We start from the raw sequence: 22,983 nt of genomic DNA, 5'->3' as shown, positions 1-22,983 counted from the left end.
AAATGAAATCTATATTTACCCAGGGTATCTGGGCTAAGCTCAATAACTTGTTTCCAGCCAGGCCCTGCTCATAGAACACATTTCATCGTAGTGGTTGATGCCTTGTTCAAGGGCATTTCAGCGGTGGTAATTTTAACGTGTTAAACCAAGTGAAGTGGGTTGCGTTCTTTAGGGGGCTTAACTAAAGTGTAGTTGGTTATTTTGGGCTCGTTTCAAAATGTTGTTTAAAACCAGTGATTCTCACACATTTCCATTTCAAGGACGGAAGGACAGATGACTGCGCCCCCCCCCCCCCCCCCCCCCCCCCCCCCCCCCCTCATAAACACAAATGTTGTGTCAAACCATGTGACTCCCATTGGAAATGCATTGGGGCAAGCTGTGTCACACCATTTGTATACAACAAGCAAGCACATACAATCTGTTGCGACCGTGTGAGTGAGGCCTAAGGGGGTAGGGTAAGTGCTATGGGCCATGATGGAGTCTGAAAAGGTGGTTGAAAAGGTGGGTTTTAAGACTACGGCAGAATATTGGGAGTGATGCTGCAGTTCTGACTGCAACGGGAAGTGCATTCCACAGTTTTGGAGCCAGAAGGGCTGAGCTTGTGGATCGGCTATTTTCAATAGATTTTGTACACATTTTTAACTTGTGAAATGGGACATTCTGCAATATGAGTACTTTTACTTTTAGTACTTTAAGTACAATTTGATGCCGATACTTTTGTACTTTTACTCAAGTACATTTTCAATTCCGTACTTTTACTTGTAACGAAATAGTTCTAAATTGCAGTATTGGTACTTTAACTTAAGTAAAACAATTACTTAGTAATTAAGTACTTTTTCCACCACTGATTTTAGTGCCATGGGTCCAGGGACACCCCATTCATACCAGGTTTGTGTCGTTCAAAAGCGTCAAACATATTCCATATTTGTCACCCCCCACACACACACACACCCCACCCCATCCGCCCCAATTTTTTTTTTTTTTTTTGTAATAGCCCCTAACGCAGCTGTGGTTCCCAAACCTTTTCATTAAGGACCCCCAAATGGACACTAATTAGCCCGCAGACCCCCATTTGAAGAGATGCCAGGGACCCCCATAAGAGAACATTTTAATGGCTCTATTAGTGATTCTCAACCCGCCCGTTTAATTTCAAGGACCCCCCGAGTTTGACACGCATTAGTGTACGGACCCCCATTTCATTGCATTTCTATCTCTGGGACCCCCGATTTATATTGTAAAATCAATGTTAATTTAACTCTCATAGTGTATACAAAATGGAACCGGGTCCATTTGGTTCCATTTGTACACTCAGAGTCACCAACCCAAAGTATAATTTAGCTGGGGACCCCCTGGAACTCCCTAAGGGCCCTGGGGGTCCCCGGGCCCCACTTTTGGAACCATGCACTGCCCTAGCCGTCGCTTCATGTGGGCTTGTTTCTCTTCCAAAACCTGGCAACGCTGCTGGTTATGGGCGTCTGACTCTGAGATCCAAGATGGCGGAATAAACAAACCAGCCCTGATCGACACGTCCTGACCTAGACGGTCCTTGTATTTATTAAAATAAAGACTTTATAAAAGGTTAAAAGTGTTTAAAAGGGCAAAAATATTAACAGCAGCATGCTGAAGGTTTATTTAGACTTGTTGTCTCAGCCGTGCCGCGCCGTGCACATTCTGTTAAACTACAACAAAATACCCCACACCGTCCACACGGTGGCGCTGAGGAAAGGTGAGGAAAACTTAATATTATTATTACCAGACTTGTGCACAGTTTAATTAATTAATTATACCATAAAATACTATTAACGTCTAAACCAGCTGCAAGTAACACGTTAATTACCATATAAAGCAACGGAACTACTAGATTACATTAGCCGCTCTGTTTGATGTCCTGCTTTCAACTCTAGTCCTTGTGAACTTTGACCTAGTTAAGCACATACGCTTTAACTATGAACCCGTATAAGTCCGTGTAGTGTGCACATGGAACCAAATGGACCATGGTGGGAAATTATGACGATGATAAATAATAAACAGCTCTGACTTAAAAGGAAGCTGCAGAATTGAGCATTGTTATTATACTATATTATTGTATTAATATTATATTCTTTATTATATTATATTTATTATTTACTTATTGTTAAACATCAGCATTACAAGAATTAGAGAATGCTGAAGAATTGTCACTTTGATCAACGTTTGCCTATTATCTCTCCTAATGGTACCTTAACGTAAATACAGCATGGATGATGGATTTGTGGACAAAATCTTATCCAACGATATTCAAAATATTCTAAGACATATATGCCTTGTGTCTGAGAGGCTAAATGTCATCATTGATTTATTGATTTATGTATTTATTTATTAACAGTTTGCAGAATAGGTACATTTCAAGCACAACTCAATACAAAAACTTAACTGTGGTCAACACCATGAAGCATTTTAATTGTTTACAATAGGGTCCACCCTTTTCAATTCATCCAATGGTGGTTGGTGGCCCAAAATAATGCAGAATAAATAATGGACCTTGATATGAAAAGGGTTACATGAAAACCACTGACCTATTAGCCTATTATACATTTGGAAAAATGCATGGATTGCACCTTTATTTATTTTAGAAAGAGCTCATGATGTTCTGTAGTGGAGTGGTTTCCAACCAGTGGTCCGGGGACCAGCAGTGGTCCTTGAGGGGGTTCCAGGTGGTCCCCAGCTAAATGATGGAGAGTTGGTAACCAAATGGACCCTTATAGATCTTTAACTCCCGGGTCCATTTGGTTTCATTTTACGCTCCATTTGTGCATCCAATGACTTAGTTTGAATTAGTTTTGGGTCTGAGAGGCTAAATGTCATCAAACGGTGGCGCAAATGCCCAATAAATAATTGGCCTTGATATGAAAAGGGTTGAAAACCAGTGCTGTAGTGCATTGAAATCTGACTGTATAGTTGGCCTATAGTTAGAGTACTTATAACCATAGAGCAGTGGTTTTCAACCTTTTTCATATCAAGGCCCATTATTGTTTCAGCTTTTGAGCCACGGACCACCATTTGATGACATTTAGATTTGCTGGCCCAAAACTAATGCATTTTGATATTGTTGGATAGGATTTTGTCCACAATTCCATTCTCCAATTATGTAGACTTCTTGTAAATTAAGTATTGCAGATGTTTAACAAACTAAAGCGTAAATCAAAACCAAATTGCTTTAATTTTACACTCTCAAAAGTTAAGAAACTAATAAGAGACCATTTGGTTACAAACTCTCCATTTAGTGGGGACCACCTGGAACCCCCTCAAGGACCACTGGTGGTCCCCGGACCACTGGTTGAAAACCACTGCATAGAGTACTGAGTACTTGTTATTCCCATAGAGTATTATTGCATCATGAATACATGTCATGATTTTGTGAATGTAACTTAACTGTAACTTTTACATTTGTGTCGCTGTATGCTCTCCGTGTGTGTGTGTGTGTGTGTGTGTGTGTGTGTGTGTGTGTGTGCGCGTGCGTGTGTTTTGACGCACGTGCATGTGTGCGTGCGTGCGTATAGGAGAGCAGAGTACTCCGGAGTTCACCAAGTTGAATCCCATGCAGAAAGTTCCTGTTTTGGTGGACGAGGGTTTTGTCCTAACTGAAAGGTCAGACGGGGGTCATTCTATTGTAAACGTTGATTAGTCCAATGTTGCCCTACTTTTATGGGTCACGACTCGAGTAAAAAAATATATATTACAGTACATTTCAAGCACAACTCAATCTGCTATTTTCCCGAATTTGGGTCCCGGGACAAAATGTCTAATCTCTCTTTTGGGCCACGGCCTAAAAAGTTTGGGAACCACTGGAGTAGTCGACTAATCAATCGAGGGACCGTCTTATAGTCGAGGGAAGTTAGCCAAATTTGTGACCAATCTGCAACATAAATGCATACCACTAGCTTTCCTCACAAAACGTGTTCATAAAGGTGTCTACTGTACTATCGCCGCTCAAGTTGTTCCAACCCAACTCCCTTGGGGGAACTTTGTGACAGCTGCTGAAAGTTGGGTTTACCATTAACACTTTTTTCAATAACAAACATTATTTTCCCGGCCGCAGTTTTTCACTACACTTTGAAGAGTCACCCGCTCGTGAACGTAGCTCCATTGCACGACCATCCGCCTTAATATAGCACGGTCGCTTTTCCTATTGTCGGATAATATCCCAAGATCTCCATCGATAACAACAGAGAAACAGTGCCTCGGTATACAGTATATCTATCTATACCTCTATACCTCTCTTATATATATATACACACAGCCCACAGCCCTCCTATGAGACACAGACTGAGTAGAAAAAAATTGTGCCATTTTATCATGATTATTAGTGAGGACCTATTATATGAAGATAGGTTGAGAAGTGGTCCTTTAACCACTTTAACCATTATTATATTTTAAAATGTAGCTGTTGAAAAATTGCAGATCTACGAGTGCCACTATGAGCTTGTAGATCTTTGAATATGTATTCTTTCAGAGCGAACATTTTTAATTCAAGTCTTTGCTTCTGGGAGTGGGAGGTCCCTGAGACAACATATTTTCAGATGGGGGTCCGCGGCCAATTTCACATAACTTTTGGGGGTCCTTGACATGAAATAGTTTTGAGAAACATTGATATAGATTAGAAACAATCAACTGTCAATTTAGAAGACATTTTGTAGAATCTGGTCTCGGGTCTTAATTAATGAATGTTGTTGTTGCCATAGCGATGCCATCCTCAAGTACCTGGTGACCAAACACAACATCCCAGAACACTGGTATCCACGGCAACCGGAGAGGAGAGCCCGAGTGGACGAATACACCGCCTGGCACCAAACGCACACACGACCGCACGCCGCCAAGGTGTTCATACTGGAGGTAGGTACACACACACACACACACACACACACACACACACACACACACACACACACACACAGAGAGACCATTACTACTTTGGCTGTATGGGCCGTTGAATAAACCTTGTTTTTTTCTTTTCTAATATTTTTTATCCCACGATTTTGCAACCCATTTTTTTCACCCAGTGTCAATTATCTAATGTAATCCTGGGCCCTACACTTCCTCTGCCAACCTGGGGGGGGTGGGGGCAGCGGACTGACCTCATGCTTCCTTCTATGCATGAGGAGTCCAAGCTGCTTCTTTTCACCTGACAGGGGAGAGTTTCCCCGGCCGGACGTAGCGCGTGGAAGGAACATGTTATTCCGACCAGTTCCTTTCCCCTCCATCAGACGCCCCGGCTGGCCAGGGGGAGGTAGTTTAGAGACCAGGATTACTGCATGTTTTTTGTGAGGGTACCTACCCTAGGGGACCCGGGGAGAACATGCAAACGGCAAAAGGCCCTTTCACCAATCCCGTCTCAGGTATGGGCACTGATGACGCGGAGGAGGAAACACGGCCACAGCGTCCCCAGCGGGAATCGAACCCAGGACCTTCTAGCTGTGAGGCGACAGCACTACCGACTGTGCCACCGTGCCCTGAATAAAGCTTGTTTTGACAGAAACGTAATCTGAGATAACGGCATTTGAAAGGATCTCACTAATGTTCATGATAAAATACCACAATTCTTTTCTACTCAGTCTGTGTCTCATAGGAGGGCTGTCGGCAGTTCAGAAACCCGTCCACCAGTGACATCATCGTTAGGCAGATATTAGCCCTCCTATGAGACACTGAGTAGAAAAGAATTGTGGTATTTTATCATGAACATTAGTGAGGACCAATTATATGAAGGCAGGTTGAAAAGTGGTGAAGTAGTCCTTTAATTTACAAGAAGTCTACACAATTAGAGAAGGTAAAATAATTGTTATTTCGCTCAACGTTTGCCAACAGCATTGAATTGTGGACAAAATCTTAGCCAACGATAACAAAGTATTCTTCAGTTTTGGGTCTGTTGAGGCTAAATCTCATCAAACAGTGGTTCCGTGGCTCAAATGCCCAAATAAATAATGGACCTTGTTATGAAAAAGGTTGAAAACCACTGCCGTGTAGTTCTACGCAGATGGCGGGGAACGTGTTAACGAGGCTCATTGTGTCCTTGTGGATGCGTCGTCGCAGGTTCTGCTACCGCGCATGTCGGGCGGTTCCGGTCCGGACCACTCGCAGCTGGAGCGTGCTCTGTCGGAGCTGGACAGGACACTGGAGCTGCTGGACTCCATGTTCCTGCGACGACAGCCCTTCCTGTGTGGCGATGACATCACCTTGGCGGACCTACTGGCCGTCTGCGAGCTCATGCAGGTCAGAGGTCGGGGTGGGAGTTCAAGTTTTTCAAGGGGGGGGGGGGGGGCTGTCACAATTCACTATTTAGTAGTAGGCATGTAACGATTCACTCAACTCACGATACGATTCGTACGATATTTAAAAACAAAATGTTTAACTTATCTCCCCCCCCCCCCCCCTTTTTCACATTTTTTATTTAACTACATTGCAAAAGAGTATAGCATTACTTTTGACAGTGCAGAAACATAATTGCCTTCCTTGTTGTATTAATGAGCATCAACGACCATCACCTGGGCACAGTCACAGACACACACAGCTCCCCTCTACAGTGCTCTACTACTGAAAGTGACTCAGTCTCATTTCTCTCCAAAAGCACTTGAATATGATGGAATATGATTAAAGCTCACATTTCATATCACACACACCATAATTCCGAAAATCGATTCATATCGTCGGGATTAATATCGATATATATTGATATACGATATATCGTTACATGCCTATTTAGTAGTGATGCACAATTAATCGGTAGCATAATCCGAATAGGCCATATCGGCCATAAAATAATAATACATGTTATTTAATTTGGTTTTCACCAGCAAAAATGTTTTTAAATAAAAAATCATCAATAAGTTCAATATAAATAAAAAGTATCTAGTACATCTAGTCTAGAACAAAAGCCAAATCAAATTTGATGTAAAATCGTAAGTATAAAAATAAACTTAAAAAAAATAAACACATTTTTCTACATATAATTTGTGTACTCATCTCATTCAGTAATCAGTAGTCATTCAGTTGTGAAAACGGACACTTGGAAAAGAGTATAGGCTATTTATTGATTGATTTCATACTTTATTAACAGGCTTTGGGCCCTTAGGGCCTAGCTAGGATTGTTTCCATTGTGGTCCTCTGTATAATATCGGAATCGGTCAGAATCGGTATCAGCAGATATGACCCTGCAAATAATCGGAGATCGGATATTGGTTATAATTTCATAATCGTACATCCCAACTATTTGGGCATTTATCAGACGCTCCTAATCCAGAGCGATTTACAGTAAGCAAGAACAACACATGGTAATACATCAAATACATAACAATAGTCATCATGAGTCACACATAAGCTAAGAAGTGGAATATCTATATAATGAAACCATGCATACTTACTATATAGTGCTACTGTACGTATGTCTACATAAAGTTGAACCACATGGGTCACATGGTCATACTATAAAAATGGGACCCAGTGCCTCCCTGCTTGGCATCAACGGTTGGATTTAGGGTGTCCAGATCTAAACGTTCATTTGAGGGACAGAATTATCTCATATTTGCAACGTATTACTTAAGTTGCTATTAAATGCCTTGATCATATTCGACCATAGGCCTAATATTGCCTATCATTTGGTTATTAAATCCCTCTGGACTCTGGAGTCTCACATTTTGTTTTAAAATGCAAATTTTGGTCATGGGTGGTATGGCTGACTTGGTACTGTATCTGTACTGTAGGGGATATTTCTCATGTTATTTAACAGGCTTAGAAACACATCTTGCAGGAAAAGAGACAATGAGAGAACAGAAAGCCAACTATTAGGGGACTAACTATTCGGGCATTTGAATACTGACACCTGCCAGTCAGTCACAATGTGGGACAAGGGTCTCAATTTGTGGGACACCTGAAAAGTTTTAGAAATGAGGGACTGTCCCGTACGCAAAGGGGTTCGATCGGGAGGTCAGATCAACTACAAATGATTCCCGAGTGGGTGTGGCACGGCTGTGGCTCACCACTCCCAAGAGACGGGTGAAATGCGGAGAACAAATCTCGCATACATACTCACTTCAAGGAGAGGCCAACATTTACAGTAGGTATTAATGCATGGGCCCTTTTCCCTGCAACTAAATAGAACAGAAATCCTTTGGACCTTTTGTGGATTTCATTATAAACCTCATACTGTACCAAGACTACAGCTATCACTGCTGATGTTTCTTGACAGCAGTGGAAACAGTTATCTCCTTCGGGTATGAACCTTAGCTTGCTACTATTAATTTTTTAGTGCATATATTCATTCCTCAATTGGTATGTTTGAAGTTCACCCTAAACAGAGCAGCAGCATCCACAAAATATTTTGAAAGCCAGCCAAACGGAGCAAAGCATATAACTGACTATTTACAGAATAGCACTATTCCAGCCTTTGTACATTTTAGAAACACAGGCTAGCTTGGAGAAGTTTGAACAGTTAAACACAGGTAATCATTTATCCGTATCTTAAAATACTAAAATAGCTGATCTACAAGCTCACAACAGGTGCCAATGCATTCACTATTGAATAAATAGCCCAAAATAGGGATGCCAGTTTGAAAATGTTTTTTTCTCATTATTGCTCGCACTCAAGTTATAGTGCAGAACCTGTACTGCTTTGTAATGTAAGTGCAAAACACACATTACTAGTCTTCCTGAATATTTGACATAACTTACTGGAGTCTTGACTTCCCATTTAGAAATATTGATGATACTAACATGTTTCTGCTTACACGGACTTCTGTATACAGAATATATACAATGACGCAATGTGACATAGTTCTGTTTACACAATGCTGTCCAACTGTATATAATTTCCCCATTTTCAACTGCCAATAAAGCTCCTTTGAATTGAAATTAAATTGACTTGCTGTATAACGTAAGTTTCTAAAAATGGAAATGAAATGCACAAGAAACACAAGGAATACATTATTTTGATTTAATTGGGTACAAAAAATGGGTAAAAAAATAACTTACAGTCCACAAAATTATGTTTTCACTCTGGTCCTTTTTCTTTCAGACAATTTCATTATTTTGTATATATTAACAGTGAAGATATACATGACTGATTCTGGCAGTCAAATAATAATAATAAAAACACGATATATACAATTCACTTCGAACGAAATGTACCAATCTGCTGACCAATTATTTACAACTAATATTTACACATTTGTGTTGACATCTGTATTAGCTTATCAATGGCACGATATTATAAATTAAAACATGGTTGCAATTTCAAATTCAGTTGCCACTGTCACAATATTTGTGTTCTGCTTCATGCTTATTCCACCCGCTCCGATGCCAACCTCTCGCTGATGATGGGAGAAGTAGGAAGGTAGGGTCCCTGTCCTAGAGAAGGTCTGCATCGTGCTCCTAGGTTTGGGAAGATGTGTGCCATAGCTGCTGAGATTCCAAGCGTGGGGATATGCATTGGGATTGTTGTAGACTGGCACTGAGGAATAGCCTATTGTGTATGCATGCGTGTCTTCGGGGGCCTTGAAGCTCTGGCTTGGAATCACACAGTAAGTGCTGTGCGAGTCCTCAGAAAGGGTGCTGCCAGTAGTGGATGAATCTGAAACAGAGATAGAAGAAGATAGAAGTATAAGTAACAGAAACAACATTTAATAGAAACGGAATCAATGCATAAGCAAGAGTTTTACAGTATTGTGCAACATGCCATGTACACACAATGGTGGAAAGTAACTATAAGTAGCCGATCTACAAACTCACAATGCGTCGCGATCTGCTATTTTCAATAGATTATTATACATTTGAAAACGTTCTGCACAATTCTACTTTAGGTACATTTCGATACCAATACTTTTGTGCTTTTACTCAGGTATCTTGAATTCCGGACTTTTACTTGTACTAGTACTTCAATATTGCACTATATTGATACTTTCACTTAAGTAAAACATTGAAGTACCTTTTCCACCACTGCAGTTACAGTATGCTAAAACAGGGGTTCTCAACCCGTGGGTCGCGACCCCTCGGGGGGTCGCCAAATTATTTTAGGGGGTCCCCAAATTATTTAAAAAAAAAAAGATATATATATTATTTTTTTCACGATTTTTCAAAAATAGCAGACCTACAAGCTCGTAGCGCGCTATGAGCTTGTAGATCTGCTATTTTTCAATAGCTAAATTATAACATAATGCTTAAAACACCAAAAGGGGTTCCCGCCCAAAATGGGTTAAGGTTATTGTAGCAGTCAATTTATATTGGGGGTCGGGAGGGGGCAGGGCGGGGGTCCCGAGACATTGCCAAAGCATTTCCGGGGGTCCCCGGCCAAAAACGTTGAGAACCCCTGTGCTAAAATACAACATGTGGTGAACTTACTCGTTGGCCCAGGCTGGAAGGTGCTGAAGTTCCTCTTGCCTCCATCACCACTGATGTCAGAGTCGCTGTCATTGAAGTCACTGTCCCCTTTGCCGCTGTCCTTCAGGCTCAGCTGGTCAGTGTTCCCAATGCCACTGTGAACACAATCAACACATATTATCAACCACTGCACCACTCTAGGTTGATTATTGATGTTTCCTTTTTTCCACTTATGAGGCCTGTCTGACACTACCCCCCCCCCCCCCCCCCCCCCACCCCCACACACCAGAGGACAACCACAATTATACTGTATGTATGCCTAGTGCATGTCAAGTACCCCCATGCAGAACAGAGGGCAGTGACTGTGAATAAATCGCCTCCCACCAGAGACAAGAAATTATATTTCAGTCGGTGTTCTTACCTCACTTGCAAGCAGTATTTGTCCCCTTGCCACACAGATGTTGGTCGGAATTGCTTGGAGGGCAGGAACATCTGAGGGAACAAACAAAATAGCAACAGGGGGTTATTTTCCATTTTTGGTACTATAGCAGCATAATATAATATAAGGCAGCACTTGAAAAACATCACAAGCCTATTTAAATACATTGTGAATCTGCAGCAGTGTACATACCTTTGTCTCTGAGTCTTCACTTTTCTCCTCATACAGGCAGGAGTCGTCAAGAGACGATGAAGTCCTCTCGTGGTAGAAACCTCCACTGTAATGGTTTGGCTCTGTCGAGCCCTGCATTGAAACAGACGTCCTGTCAAAAAGTCCATGTGACACCTCATCCTTAGAGTCCTGGTTTTGCTCTCCTTGGTTGAGTGTGCACGTGACGGCAACGATCACTATTGCAATCAGCAACAATGCACATCCCCCACTGAGCATAATAATGACTATTAGTGCGCCATCCAACTCGAAATTTGAGTTTTCTTCACCACTTGGCCGTAACACAAAATGACCAACAACTTGGTCTTCAGAGGGCTGCATGTCTGAAACTACAAACCTAATGGTGGCACTTGTAGAGAGGGGGGACCTGCCATTGTCACTCACGGCAATTTTCATTTCTAACACGTCTCCAATTTCAGCTGTCAGCCATTGTGATAAAGCAATCTCTCCGGTGTCTTTATTCATTGTAAAAAGCTTCGGGTCACCTTGTACGATTCTGTAAGAGAGCTCTCCATTCATGCCTTCATCCTCATCTTCAGCCTTGACACAAAGCGCCCGATACCCCACCGGTGCATTGTAAAGCAGGGGGACATCAGCAGAGTCATTTTGCAGTATGGGAAAAGTGACACGTGGATAGTTGTCATTTTGATCAACAACTCTGATTTTGATTGTTGATGTGCTTGATTGCGGAAGGGAACCGTTGTCTTCTGCCTGGATGGTCAATTCAATCTCCTGAAGAGTCTCATAATCAAAAGATCTCAAGGTATACAATGACCCTGAAAGTGGATCTATAGAAACATAAGTTGACATTGAACCCCCTCCGGGCACTTCTGAATCTAAGACTTTGTAGGACACTTTAGCATTCTTTCCCATGTCAGGATCACGTGCAATGACAGTTGTCACATAAGAGCCTGGGATGTTATTTTCCATAACCGAAACTTCATAGACGGACTTGCTAAAGAAAGGGGCGTTGTCGTTCTCGTCCGTCACGTGGATAGTATACTGTCGGATGGTTTTGTAGGGGGGACTCCCGTGGTCCTCCGCCACCACCGTCAGGTTGTACTCCGGGATCCTCTCTCGGTCCAGAGCGCCGGTCGTGACGATCATGAACGTGCTGTCCCCGTAGGCCTGCTGCAGCTTGAAATGCGCGTGTCCGTGGAGGCTGATGCGCACGTAGCCGTTGGGACCGGAGTCTCTGTCCGAGGTGCTGATCAGGGCCACAAAGCTCTCCGTGGCCGCGGCCTCGGTGATGTAGGCCACCCCGTCGCTGCTGGAGGTCATCGGCTTGATGTTGATCTCGGGGGCGTTGTCGTTGACGTCCACCACGTCCACCAGCACTCTGCACGTCGACAGCAGAGAGCTCGCGCCCCGGTCGGAGGCTTTGATGTTCAGCTCGTAGGATCTCTTCCTCTCGAAGTCGACCAGCGCCTTCAGGGTCACGTCGCCGGTGTAGGGGTCGATGTTGAAAGTAGACGACGAGCCGGCGTCGACAAACGCGTACACCACTTCGCCGTTCACGCCGTCGTCCTGGTCAAAGGCGTGCACTGTCAGGACACGGTGGCCCACCGGGGAGTCTTCGTAGAGTTCAACTTTCAGCGAGTTGTACTCAAACGTCGGGCTGTTGTCGTTGAAGTCCAGCACTTTTATATGCACACTCATTGAACCAGATTTGGGTGGCACTCCGCCATCACTTGCTGTCACTTCCACTGTGTATGAATGCTCCACTTCTCTGTCCAACTCTTTAATCAGCACGAGTTCAGCCGATTTCACACCATCCTCTCTGTTGCGCACTTCAATCGTGAAATGACTGGTGGGAGACAGCGTGTAGTTTTGAATATAGTTGTCGCCCACGTCCTGGTCAACAGCAATGTCCAACGGGAATCTGGAGCCAAGCGGGACATTCTCCAAAATCTGCAGATGGGTCTCGTTCTGAAGGAACACGGGTGAGTTGTCGTTGATGTCTCTGACCTCAATCTCAACATGAATGAGTTGAAACTTTTCTTTGGAGAAGGCCACAATGTCAAAGGTAATAAAACAGTGCGGTGAACGGGGACAAAGCTGCTCTCGGTCAATAGTTTCCCCGACACTCAAAAGTCCATCGTTCTCCCTCATTACAACCACAGACGAGTTTGTTACTTGCATGAAGCGGAAAGAGGTCTCAGGGTCGTCAGCTGGATCAATCTTTAGGTCTTGGGACAAATTTCCAATCTCTGTCCCAGATGCATCCTCTTCGTAAGTGAAATACCTTGTGGTTTTACACTGAACTGTGCATAAGAACAGAACAATGACCGCACACTGCCAAACTCCTCTATTCTGACAAAATCCCATTTTGAATGGTATGGTTACGATGCAATGCAAAAAAAAAATCCTCATCAATGATGCAGCCAAAGTAGGCCTCTGTGGTGTGAGGTCGAAGTCACAAGTGGTTTAAGCTACTGAGTTTGCTGGTGAACTATAAAGGCCTGGCCTATGCAAATTAGTTACGCCCTCGACCAATGGCCATCCAGTGGTCTACCAAACGGGGCACGTTTGGTTCTGTAGCAAATTGCCCTTGCCCGTGACTAGGGAATACAAATGGCTCCTAAGATAAACTTACTGGAGACCATTAATCACATTGTGGTAATACTATTACCCAGTCGGCAGACTGGCAATTCATTAATGAATGGATCTAAAGTTAACATTTACATTTCAATTGGCCCTGTCTCACTTCAGAAGTATGCTACCTCAGACATTACCCTTTCAAAGGCTGAGGAGCTGATTAGTTTGTCTCTCACAGTCATAACAACAACAACCCAGCAGAGTTAAATTATTTAGGAAGTAATACAGCAATCATTGTAATGCAAAACATATAGCTTGCTATAGTTGATCAGAGCAGTAGCCATACTGTATACAGCTTTGCTCATGGAGTTAGACTTTCATCATCAGTATAGATTAGAGTAATGCATGATGGAAACCAAACAGCAGACTGCAGGAATCATCCTCAGAAACAAGATCCATGAATATATGATAGACTTATCATATATTATTTATTTCACATAGCATATCCTAATATGCCACTCATTTGAACAGATAGGCTGAAACACACCCCAGATAGGCTCTCCACTGTGTCACAAAAAATATACACTCAGTCTGGATCGAATTGCTTTTCATCCCGATGTACTGCGAGATATGCTGTTTGATGTTAGGTGTGATGTAAGGATATAATTTACATACAAATGGAGCAAAAACAAACAAAAACATTATAAAAAGCGAGCATTTGCTTATGTCTTTTATAGGGCCATGATCTGAACTGTCATCAACACTGAATAACATCCCACCCTTTACAAAAAAATTAAAAGCTATTATGAGCCACATCATAATAATTGAATTGTAATTAAAGGTCTGGGAGAGCAGGCTGTTCAAAGTGACCCCTGACCCCACCCCTGCATGCAGAGTAAAGATAAAATAAAATAAAAACACCACTAACAATATGCTGCATATTGATTGATTGATTGATTGATTGAACATTTTATTCACAGTATGCAGAATGTGTACATTTTACAACAAAAGCACAAGTTAATACAACTGTGGACACTGGACACCTGCATGATTAACCATTACACTTGTTTACAACAGGCCAGGGTCCACCATTTTGAATTCATCAGAACATTTCGAGACGTAAAATTATACACTTCTATGAAAAACAGGAAATCATCATATAAAGTACAGTACAGTATAGGGAAACATGGGGTGTGGGGGGACTCAGACTTTAATTATGGGGGCCAGTTTCGAATTGCAGCCATCATAGGTGCTCTTTGAGAGCGGTTTTGAAGGAGTCAAAGGATTGTTATGGTAGGGCATTCCAATTTTTAGTGGCATAGGAGTGGCATTGGAGCTGAACCACGGCGTGATAAAACAAAAGGACACATTTATTATTATCATTTTTAGCTGACCGTAGAAGTGCAATGTTTGATTCAAAGCAGTGTCTTTCCCTCAAATAGCTTTTGACACCTAGCACAAGTTTGGGTTAAATGTGTCTGAGCCGCATCCATACAGGAAGGTGTTAAAAACCACACACAATAAAATGGGCCAGTGCGTGCCTGGGGCACTTGGAATGTGTCAGTCTGCTAAGGTGATAAGGTGCTTTGAAATACCAGATTAAAATAGCTATACAAGTCCAAATTGATTATTATTATTATCATCATCATCATAATTTAAACGGAAAGTGAAAATGGAGTTTGTCTAGATGGAAAAATGTCTGTGTAGTGTATATACAGTATGGCACCACAAAGCTCTTAACTGAGTACGCCAATGTTTTATATTTCTGCAAATAAAGACAAAGAAAAAGAAAAAAGAAAGAACATTATCGTGATTCACACTATAGCCTAACCTCAGAAGTGTGAAATCTGTTTTTGCACTGACATATACCACTTATTAAACCAACAAGTGGGCGTTTATTGATTCTACAACCAATTATAGTGTCAGTTTGCACGAAACAGACCTTAATAATGCTCTTGACTGGGCAGTAAGTCTAACTTATTTGAATAGCTCAAAGGACCTGACATGCACCATCACACGTGATGCCAGGGTTTAGAACATACCAGTACTGTATGCAACCTCCTCTTCTAACACAGCATAAACATATAGTTGCTGCCAGATGTATTCAAACATTGTTAGGATATGTTCTTACCATAAAACACATGCACATGCAAAGCCTCCCACACAGCAACCCCCATGCTGACAGAGTGCATTTTATAGGCATGAGGAGTCAGTAGGTAAGGACAAATGTCTTGCGCATTTGACACTTCATTTCGAGATTGTATTGACCACTAAAGTTACATTTTCAAATATTCTATTTTAATACATATAATTATAATGCATAATGCAATGTTTTCACTCCGTTAGTTATTTTACCATGTTTGTCTTATGCTTATGACAAGTCTACAACACGTGAAAATATGAACCTTTTTCAGATTCTTTAGACATGGAAAGAAAGTGTATTAACAACATAAAACAGAACATATATGGATATGGACTGACGTTTTATGTATGTGTCATTTTCAAGTCATCTCCCTTATCAATTTCCTCAATTTACTTGAAACTTCAGGTGAACCAATAAGACAGGGGGTATACATGGCACGGATTAGGCTGTGGGGGGTCACGGGATGCGTTTAATCTTGGCCATTTGGGCTGTCTGAGAGGCAGATAAAACAAGATTATCATGCTCTTGGTATTGGCCCATGGTGAGACAAGAGGGAGGCATCGTGTGAGCAGCAGCTGTGAAGGTGCCAGAGACTGGGCTAGTGGTGCTTTTGGCACCTTCCATGTTACAGCAGTGACCAGATAACCCCACCATCCCAGCTCATTCTCACAGACCTCCAACTGATTACAACTGACCAAATGTTTAGCGTACCCACCAGTAAAATCCTCATTTCTTTTAGAAAGTGTACAAATGAAACCAAAGAGATCAATTGGTTGCATTGTTATTATACCCTCTGAGTTACAACTGGATAAATTAACACTGATGGTTTTACTGCATATGCTCCTAAATGGCTTTAAGAGACATGATATAAAAGTCACAAGAGTGCTTGTAGCCTTGATGTTATTGGGTCTAATTGTTTTGTCTTTTGGCTCAGCTCTAAATGCATTCAGATCTGGTGGGAGGCCATCTCTCTTGCAAACTCAGAATTTAGGACACGTGAAGGAGAACTTTAACAGATATTTGTAAAACAAAGATCAGTTATAGTAATTACATGCATAAGATAAGAAAATCTTTACAAAATCACATTATTTTTACAACAAATTAATTGGTCTATTAGGACCACACATGAACGATGAAGGGTTTCTGTGTAATTAGATCTCAGTGGACATAACATGTTTCAAACAAATCCAGAACATTAATATGCATGTAGTGGAAACAAGTTTCTAGGATTTGTTCATGTTGGCCACAAAAGCTATTAAGAAACTGTTTTTGTTGTTTAAATGAAATCTCCTGAAAACTGCAGAAGATCAAAGAGGCATTAGCATTCTGAAACAAATCATGTTTGGCTGAGGTTCCCGTGTGTGCCACTGCCCCCCACCCATCTCCAGTCACTTCCCCTACTGTGGTACTAACACTTACTGCCTCTGAAAGATACAGTCGATACATCCTCTCCGATATATGCATTAAGCAGTTTGATTCAGCTTCAAACCATATGCACAAAATGGTATGCATTGCAAACAAGATACATACAAGCTGCAAATGTTAATCATTCATTAATTAAGGTACACAAGGGACAACAGCCTTCACCAATATGATCATATCATATATTGATAGAACCACAGGCTGAACAGATTTTGAAACCAGAGATGAGAGTGCCATCTACAGGACAAAGTCACATTATCATCCAATGACACGCTAGCTTAAGAGCTATAACAAATCCTCAGAGCAAGTGCACTATTTAATAGTATGTTCCACACAGGCTCAGATCAATACCCCTCCCCCACCACCACCCACACTGATGAATGATAAACCAGTGTTTGAAGCACCGGTCTGAGGGAACATCTTGTCCTGGCAGAGGATGGAACGGGCTAATTAGAATGAGACTGGCAACCTCAAAATAATGTGATAAACAGTGGGGTTCTTTTTGAAAATCAGCTCCACTCTTGGAGCAGAGCACGGGGCCTTGCTGTGTGCTTTTCACCCTCTTTCCATATAGCATTCCACTAAGGGTTTCAGTCTAATTATGATGACTACTTTACATTTCATGGTCTATATTGAATTTCATCACCCCAAGCTACATGGATAAGGACCCTGAAAATCAGCACCATACATATTTGTTTCACTCTACCTCCAGCAATATTCAGAATTATACACACGTGTTGACTGCAGGAGCGTGCAGTGTGCACATGACACGACATCCCCATCCTAATTTCAATTTAATTCAGATTTCCCATGTCTCCAATGAAATCATCATTATGTATTTTAGAGTATTGCCAACCCCCTTGCTTGTTTTCAATGTGCTTATGTCTACAGCTAAAATGTTCATACTAGCTATTCATATTCCTGTGGCTTGTTGGCAGTTACTATATCAGGCAGGTAAATCAAAATTTGCTGGATAGTCCAGGCTGTGAATAAATTGTATTCTCTGTGGGACGGTTGTATTATTCAAAGCAGGAAAGATAAAGTATAGCTTGTGTGTGTGTGTGTGTGTGTGTGTGTGTGTGTGTGTGTGTGTGTGTGTGTGTGTGTGTGTGTGTGTGTGTGTGTGTGTGTGTGTGTGTGTGTGTGTGTGTGTGTGTGTGTGTGTGTGTGTGTGTGTGTGTGTGTGTGTGTGTGTGTGTGTGTGTGTGTGTGTGTCTGCAAAGTGTGCCGTGTGTGCACATGCACGCACATGTGCATGAATACTAATTTGTATCTTTTCAAGGACCCAGGTTCCTCTTCCCCTTGAATATATTTTGTATCTCCATATTCCAATCCTAGAATGTTGCCTCCTTGAAGCAATTTCCTCTCAGCCATTATCTGATGGGTGAGCAGCGCTTCCCATTGGTGGGGAAGATGACACTTAAGACTGGGTAGGACTTGGCTGTTAAACCCTGGACTGGCTCCTTACCCAATCCCGGTGTGCCTGGACTTGACAGCTCCCACAGGGCTGGCCACTGGGGGCAGACTGTTGGGCCAACTGGCCTCTGAGGGGTATAATCACTCCCTCTGACATATTTGGCACAAGTGATCCATTTGCTCAACAATAAACAAGCCTAATATATGTGATCCACTTGCTTAATCCAGCTAGACCAGGAGATTGGATGGATTTCATATGTTGGGAAGTCGAGAGACAATAAGAACAAGCCATCAAAAGAAAAGTGTGTGTGTGTGTGTGTGTGTGTGTGTGTGTGTGTGTGTGTGTGTGTGTGTGTGTGTGTGTGTGTGTGTGTGTGTGTGTGTGTGTGTGTGTGTGTGTGTGTGTGTGTGTGTGTGTGTGTGTGTGTGTGTGTGTGTGTGTGTGTGTGTGTGTGTGTGTGTGTGTCCTCACTGTATATGTTTCTTTTCCCTTTTTACCTCCATTATGATGAATTCCTGTACTGTTCTTTGTCTATATAGAAGTGTCTATTTGTACGTCTCTAAATGCTTTGATGAATTGAACATGTTGGACCCTGTTGTAAACAAGTGTAATGCTTAATTGGGTCGTCCACTCACAGTTAACAGCCTTTGTATTGAGTTTGTGCTTGAAATGTACTGTAATTCTGCAAACTGTTAATACAATTTTCAATCAATCAATCAATCAATGTGACAAATAGTAGGACTTTAACCATTTTCATGTCAAGGACCCCCAGAAATGTCTGTATTCGGCCGCCGACACCCATCTGAAAATATGTTGTTCCCCAGAAGCAAAGATTTGAGTTAAAAACGTTCGCTCTGAAAGTATTTATATTCAAAGATTTGCGCCTCATTTTCACGATTTTTCAAAAATAGCTAAAGTATAACATAATGCTTAAAACATTAAAACGGGTTCCCACCCTGAATGGGCTAAAGCTGTAGGGAAATGAAAAATACATTTTTCACACTTTTAGAGCATATCCGTAATCATCATTATGGGCATACCTAACAATTGATGCCAAAACAATGGGAACATTTCCATCTTTGTGTATTTTTATATCAAAGGTCCATAAAAAATCTAATTTTAATGATGCCCTTTGAACGAAAACGTGCATGCGTGATGATGTGTCGAGGCCTGCATGAGTAAAAATCTATCTTGATTTCATTCACCTGATTTATTCCCATCGTTGCACATCCTCCAACACAGCTGAATTGATTACAGAACTACTCCGCTTTTAATCTCATTCCAGATGACATCCAGACAGTGTATTACTCATTTTAAACGTAATCCTCGCGCTAGAATATGTTTAGAAAATTATATAATTATACATTATAGAATTATACATTTTAGAAAATGATAGGTTAGAAATAACTAATTACTTTTAAAAAGTAACTTGCCCAACACTGGAACTAAGCCACGAGCTTTGCTGCCCGTCTCTCTAGTAAGCAAACAAACTCAACGCACTCGTCGCGCACACGCATGTAGCGGAGCTACGTCCCGCAGCCTGAAGGGATTCTGATTGGTTCAGAAACACACAAGCTTTCCGTTTCAGAGGTCAAATTGACGTCTAACATTATTTAAAAGTGTGTGTGTGTGTGTGTGTGTGTGTGTGTGTGTGTGCGTGTGTATGTGCTGTTCTCCTGACAGCCTCTAGGTGGTGACAGAGATGTACTGCAGGACCGGCCCAACCTGCGGCGCTGGAGGAGTCGCGTCCAATCGGCTCTCGGCGAGTCGTTCGACCACGCCCACGCAGTGCTCTACGCCCTCCGTGACCGACGCAAGGCCAAGCTCTGACATCGCCACACGTAGCGGACCAATCGGAGCAAGGCTGTGACGGAACGCACCATGTCATTGGTGTGTTTTAGCTGTCTGGATGGAGTCAGTGGAGACAGAGTCGCCGATGCTAAACGAATGGAGTTGGTTTCTGAAACCTCGAGCTGTAGAGCAGTGGTTTCCAAAGTGGGGTCCGGGGACCCCCAGGGGTCCTTGAGGGAGTTCCAGCGGGTCCCCTGCTAAATGATAGTTTGGGACCATATGGGTCTGTAACTCTGAGAGTTGTACTTAGGGTCCATTTGGTCCCATTTGTACACTCTCAGAGTTCAATTAACATTGATTTTACAATATAAATTGGGGTCTCAGAGATAGAAATGCCATTAAATGGTGGTCCGTAGACTAATGTGTGTCAAACTGAGGGTCCTTGAAATTTAACGGGTGGAGAATCACTGCTAGAGCCGTAAAAATCCTTGGCGTATTTTTTCAACTGGGGGAACGAGGGCTAATTTTTAGTGTCAATTTGGGGGTCCTTGATGTGAAAAAGTTTGGGAACCACTGCTGTAGAATCGTCTCCTTGCAGAAGCAGAACTGATTTAAATCTGGTCTGGAAATAATAAGAAAACAACTTGTCAATCAATCAGTTACTTAAATTTGTTAAAAAAAAAAGGAAAAAAAAGTATACAGCTCCTTAAAAAAAATACATTTTCCTCCGTAATATAATTCAAACGGTGAAACTTTCACATATTCTAGATTCATTGCACATAAAGTGAATATTTCAAACTTTTTTTTGTTTTAATCTTCATGATTATGGCTTAACAGCTCATGAAATCAAAAATCCATGTCTCAAAATATTAAATATTGTAATGTATATGTATATTTTTATAATGCAGAAATGTGGACCATCTGAAAAAAAGTATATGTTAATCCATGCACTCAACACTTGGTCTGGGCTACTTTTAAACAAATCATTACGCATGGAGGTGAACAGCCTTATGGAACACTTATGGAAGCCCAGGTTTCAAGCCCAGCTTGACAAAACACATGCAGTGTTGGTCCACTGACAGTGAAAACTTCACACTGGAGTCAACACGAGATTTTATAAAACCATGTGAATAATTTAGCAAAGAAATTGTCTGAAGTATTGTCTTTTTTTTCTTCTAAAATGGTAAAATGAAACTTTTTTTTAAAATTATGTCTATACTACTCAAATTATGCAGAATAATTTAATTTGCATGTACTGTACTCATTTAAGATAAGTTTGCAATATTGTATTAACATGAACAATTGCAAATATCAAAAGTTTCTGAATAACAAACTTTATTTTGATTGGCTTTATATTGTTTAAATAATAAATAAACAAACAAATAAGAGTATTTGCTAAAGGGAAAAGAGTTATTCAATTATGTGAATACATTACCACTTGTGTGTGTGTGTGTGTGTGTGTGTGTGTGTGTGTGTGTGTGTGTGTGTGTGTGTGTGTGTGTGTGTGTGTGTGTGTGTGTGTGTGTGTGTGTGTGTGTGTGTGTGTGTGTGTGTGTGTGTGTGTGTGTGTGTGTGTGTGTGTGTCGGTTTGAGCGGTCATTTATAAAGGGCGATCAAGTGCATGCTCGCTTCTTTTGGGCTTTGTTTTCATAGACCTGGAAGCTTATTTCTCTCACAATGTGGCAACACTTCAGGAGAAGAGGTGGTCAGCAACTGTCCTGACTGTGCTGTCTGATCTGCAGGGGATGAAACACGTTTCATGTTTAATACTTCATTACTTCACATAACTATAGACGCACAGAGCAGAGGAGACACAACAACTCACACAAGTTAACACACGCAGCTGTTGGTGAACATTCTGCCTTCTACAAGTTCTACAGCGAATGTTTTCGGGGCTCGACTGAACCAGAAAGTCCGGAGGAGGAGGAGGAGGAGGAGGAGGAGGAGGTTACTATCCGCGGCCAGGCAGAGAGACAGACAGCATCAGGGTAAGGAGGAGGAGGAGGAGGAGGAGGAGGTTACTATCCGCGGCCAGGCAGAGAGACAGACAGCATCAGGGTAAGGAGGAGGAGGAGGAGGAGGAGGAGGTTACTATCCGCGGCCAGGCAGAGAGACAGACAGCATCAGGGTGAGGAGGAGGAGGAGGAGGAGGAGGTTACTATCCGCGGCCAGGCAGAGAGACAGACAGCATCAGGGTAAGGAGGAGGAGGAGGAGGAGGGTTACTATCCGCGGCCAGGCAGAGAGACAGACAGCATCAGGGTAAGGAGGAGGAGGAGGAGGAGGAGGAGGAGGTTACTATCCGCGGCCAGGCAGAGAGACAGACAGCATCAGGGTAAGGAGGAGGAGGAGGTTACTATCCGCGGCCAGGCAGAGAGACAGACAGCATCAGGGTAAGGAGGAGGAGGAGGAGGAGGAGGTTACTATCCGCGGCCAGGCAGAGAGACAGACAGCATCAGGGTAAGGAGGAGGAGGAGGAGGAGGAGGAGGAGGAGGAGGAGGAGGAGGAGGTTACTATCCGCGGCCAGGCAGAGAGACAGACAGCATCAGGGTAAGGAGGAGGAGGAGGAGGAGGAGGAGGAGGTTACTATCCGCGGCCAGGCAGAGAGACAGACAGCATCAGGGTAAGGAGGAGGAGGAGGAGGAGGAGGAGGAGGAGGTTA

At 42.3% G+C, this 22,983-nt stretch overlaps 2 protein-coding genes across 2 annotated transcripts; one reads left to right on the top strand and one right to left on the bottom strand.

Moving 5' to 3' along the window:
* The first annotated feature begins 1,462 nt into the window (after positions 1–1,462).
* Positions 1,463–21,716, top strand: gstt2 (glutathione S-transferase theta 2). The gene is made up of 5 exons (XM_079516298.1): positions 1,463–1,726; positions 3,540–3,627; positions 4,722–4,872; positions 6,067–6,246; positions 20,215–21,716. The coding sequence occupies exons 1-5, from the start codon at positions 1,618–1,620 to the stop codon at positions 20,359–20,361; spliced, it is 675 nt and encodes a 224-aa protein (XP_079372424.1). The 5' UTR covers positions 1,463–1,617; the 3' UTR covers positions 20,362–21,716.
* Positions 7,762–13,339, bottom strand: LOC306933666 (protocadherin-8-like; the record flags this gene model as incomplete). Its single annotated transcript, XM_079515977.1, has 5 exons — positions 7,762–7,773; positions 9,333–9,598; positions 10,366–10,499; positions 10,766–10,836; positions 10,976–13,339. 5 exons carry the CDS (start codon positions 13,337–13,339, stop codon positions 7,762–7,764), a joined length of 2,847 nt encoding a protein of 948 aa, XP_079372103.1.
* Positions 21,717–22,983: the final 1,267 nt, after the last annotated feature.

The sequence above is a fragment of the Electrona antarctica genome, assembly GCF_951216825.1.
Source record: "Electrona antarctica genome assembly, chromosome: 12".
NCBI lineage: Eukaryota > Metazoa > Chordata > Actinopteri > Myctophiformes > Myctophidae > Electrona > Electrona antarctica.
The sequence above is the reverse complement of the archived record's forward strand: the minus strand, read 5'-3'. Positions and strand labels throughout refer to the sequence as shown.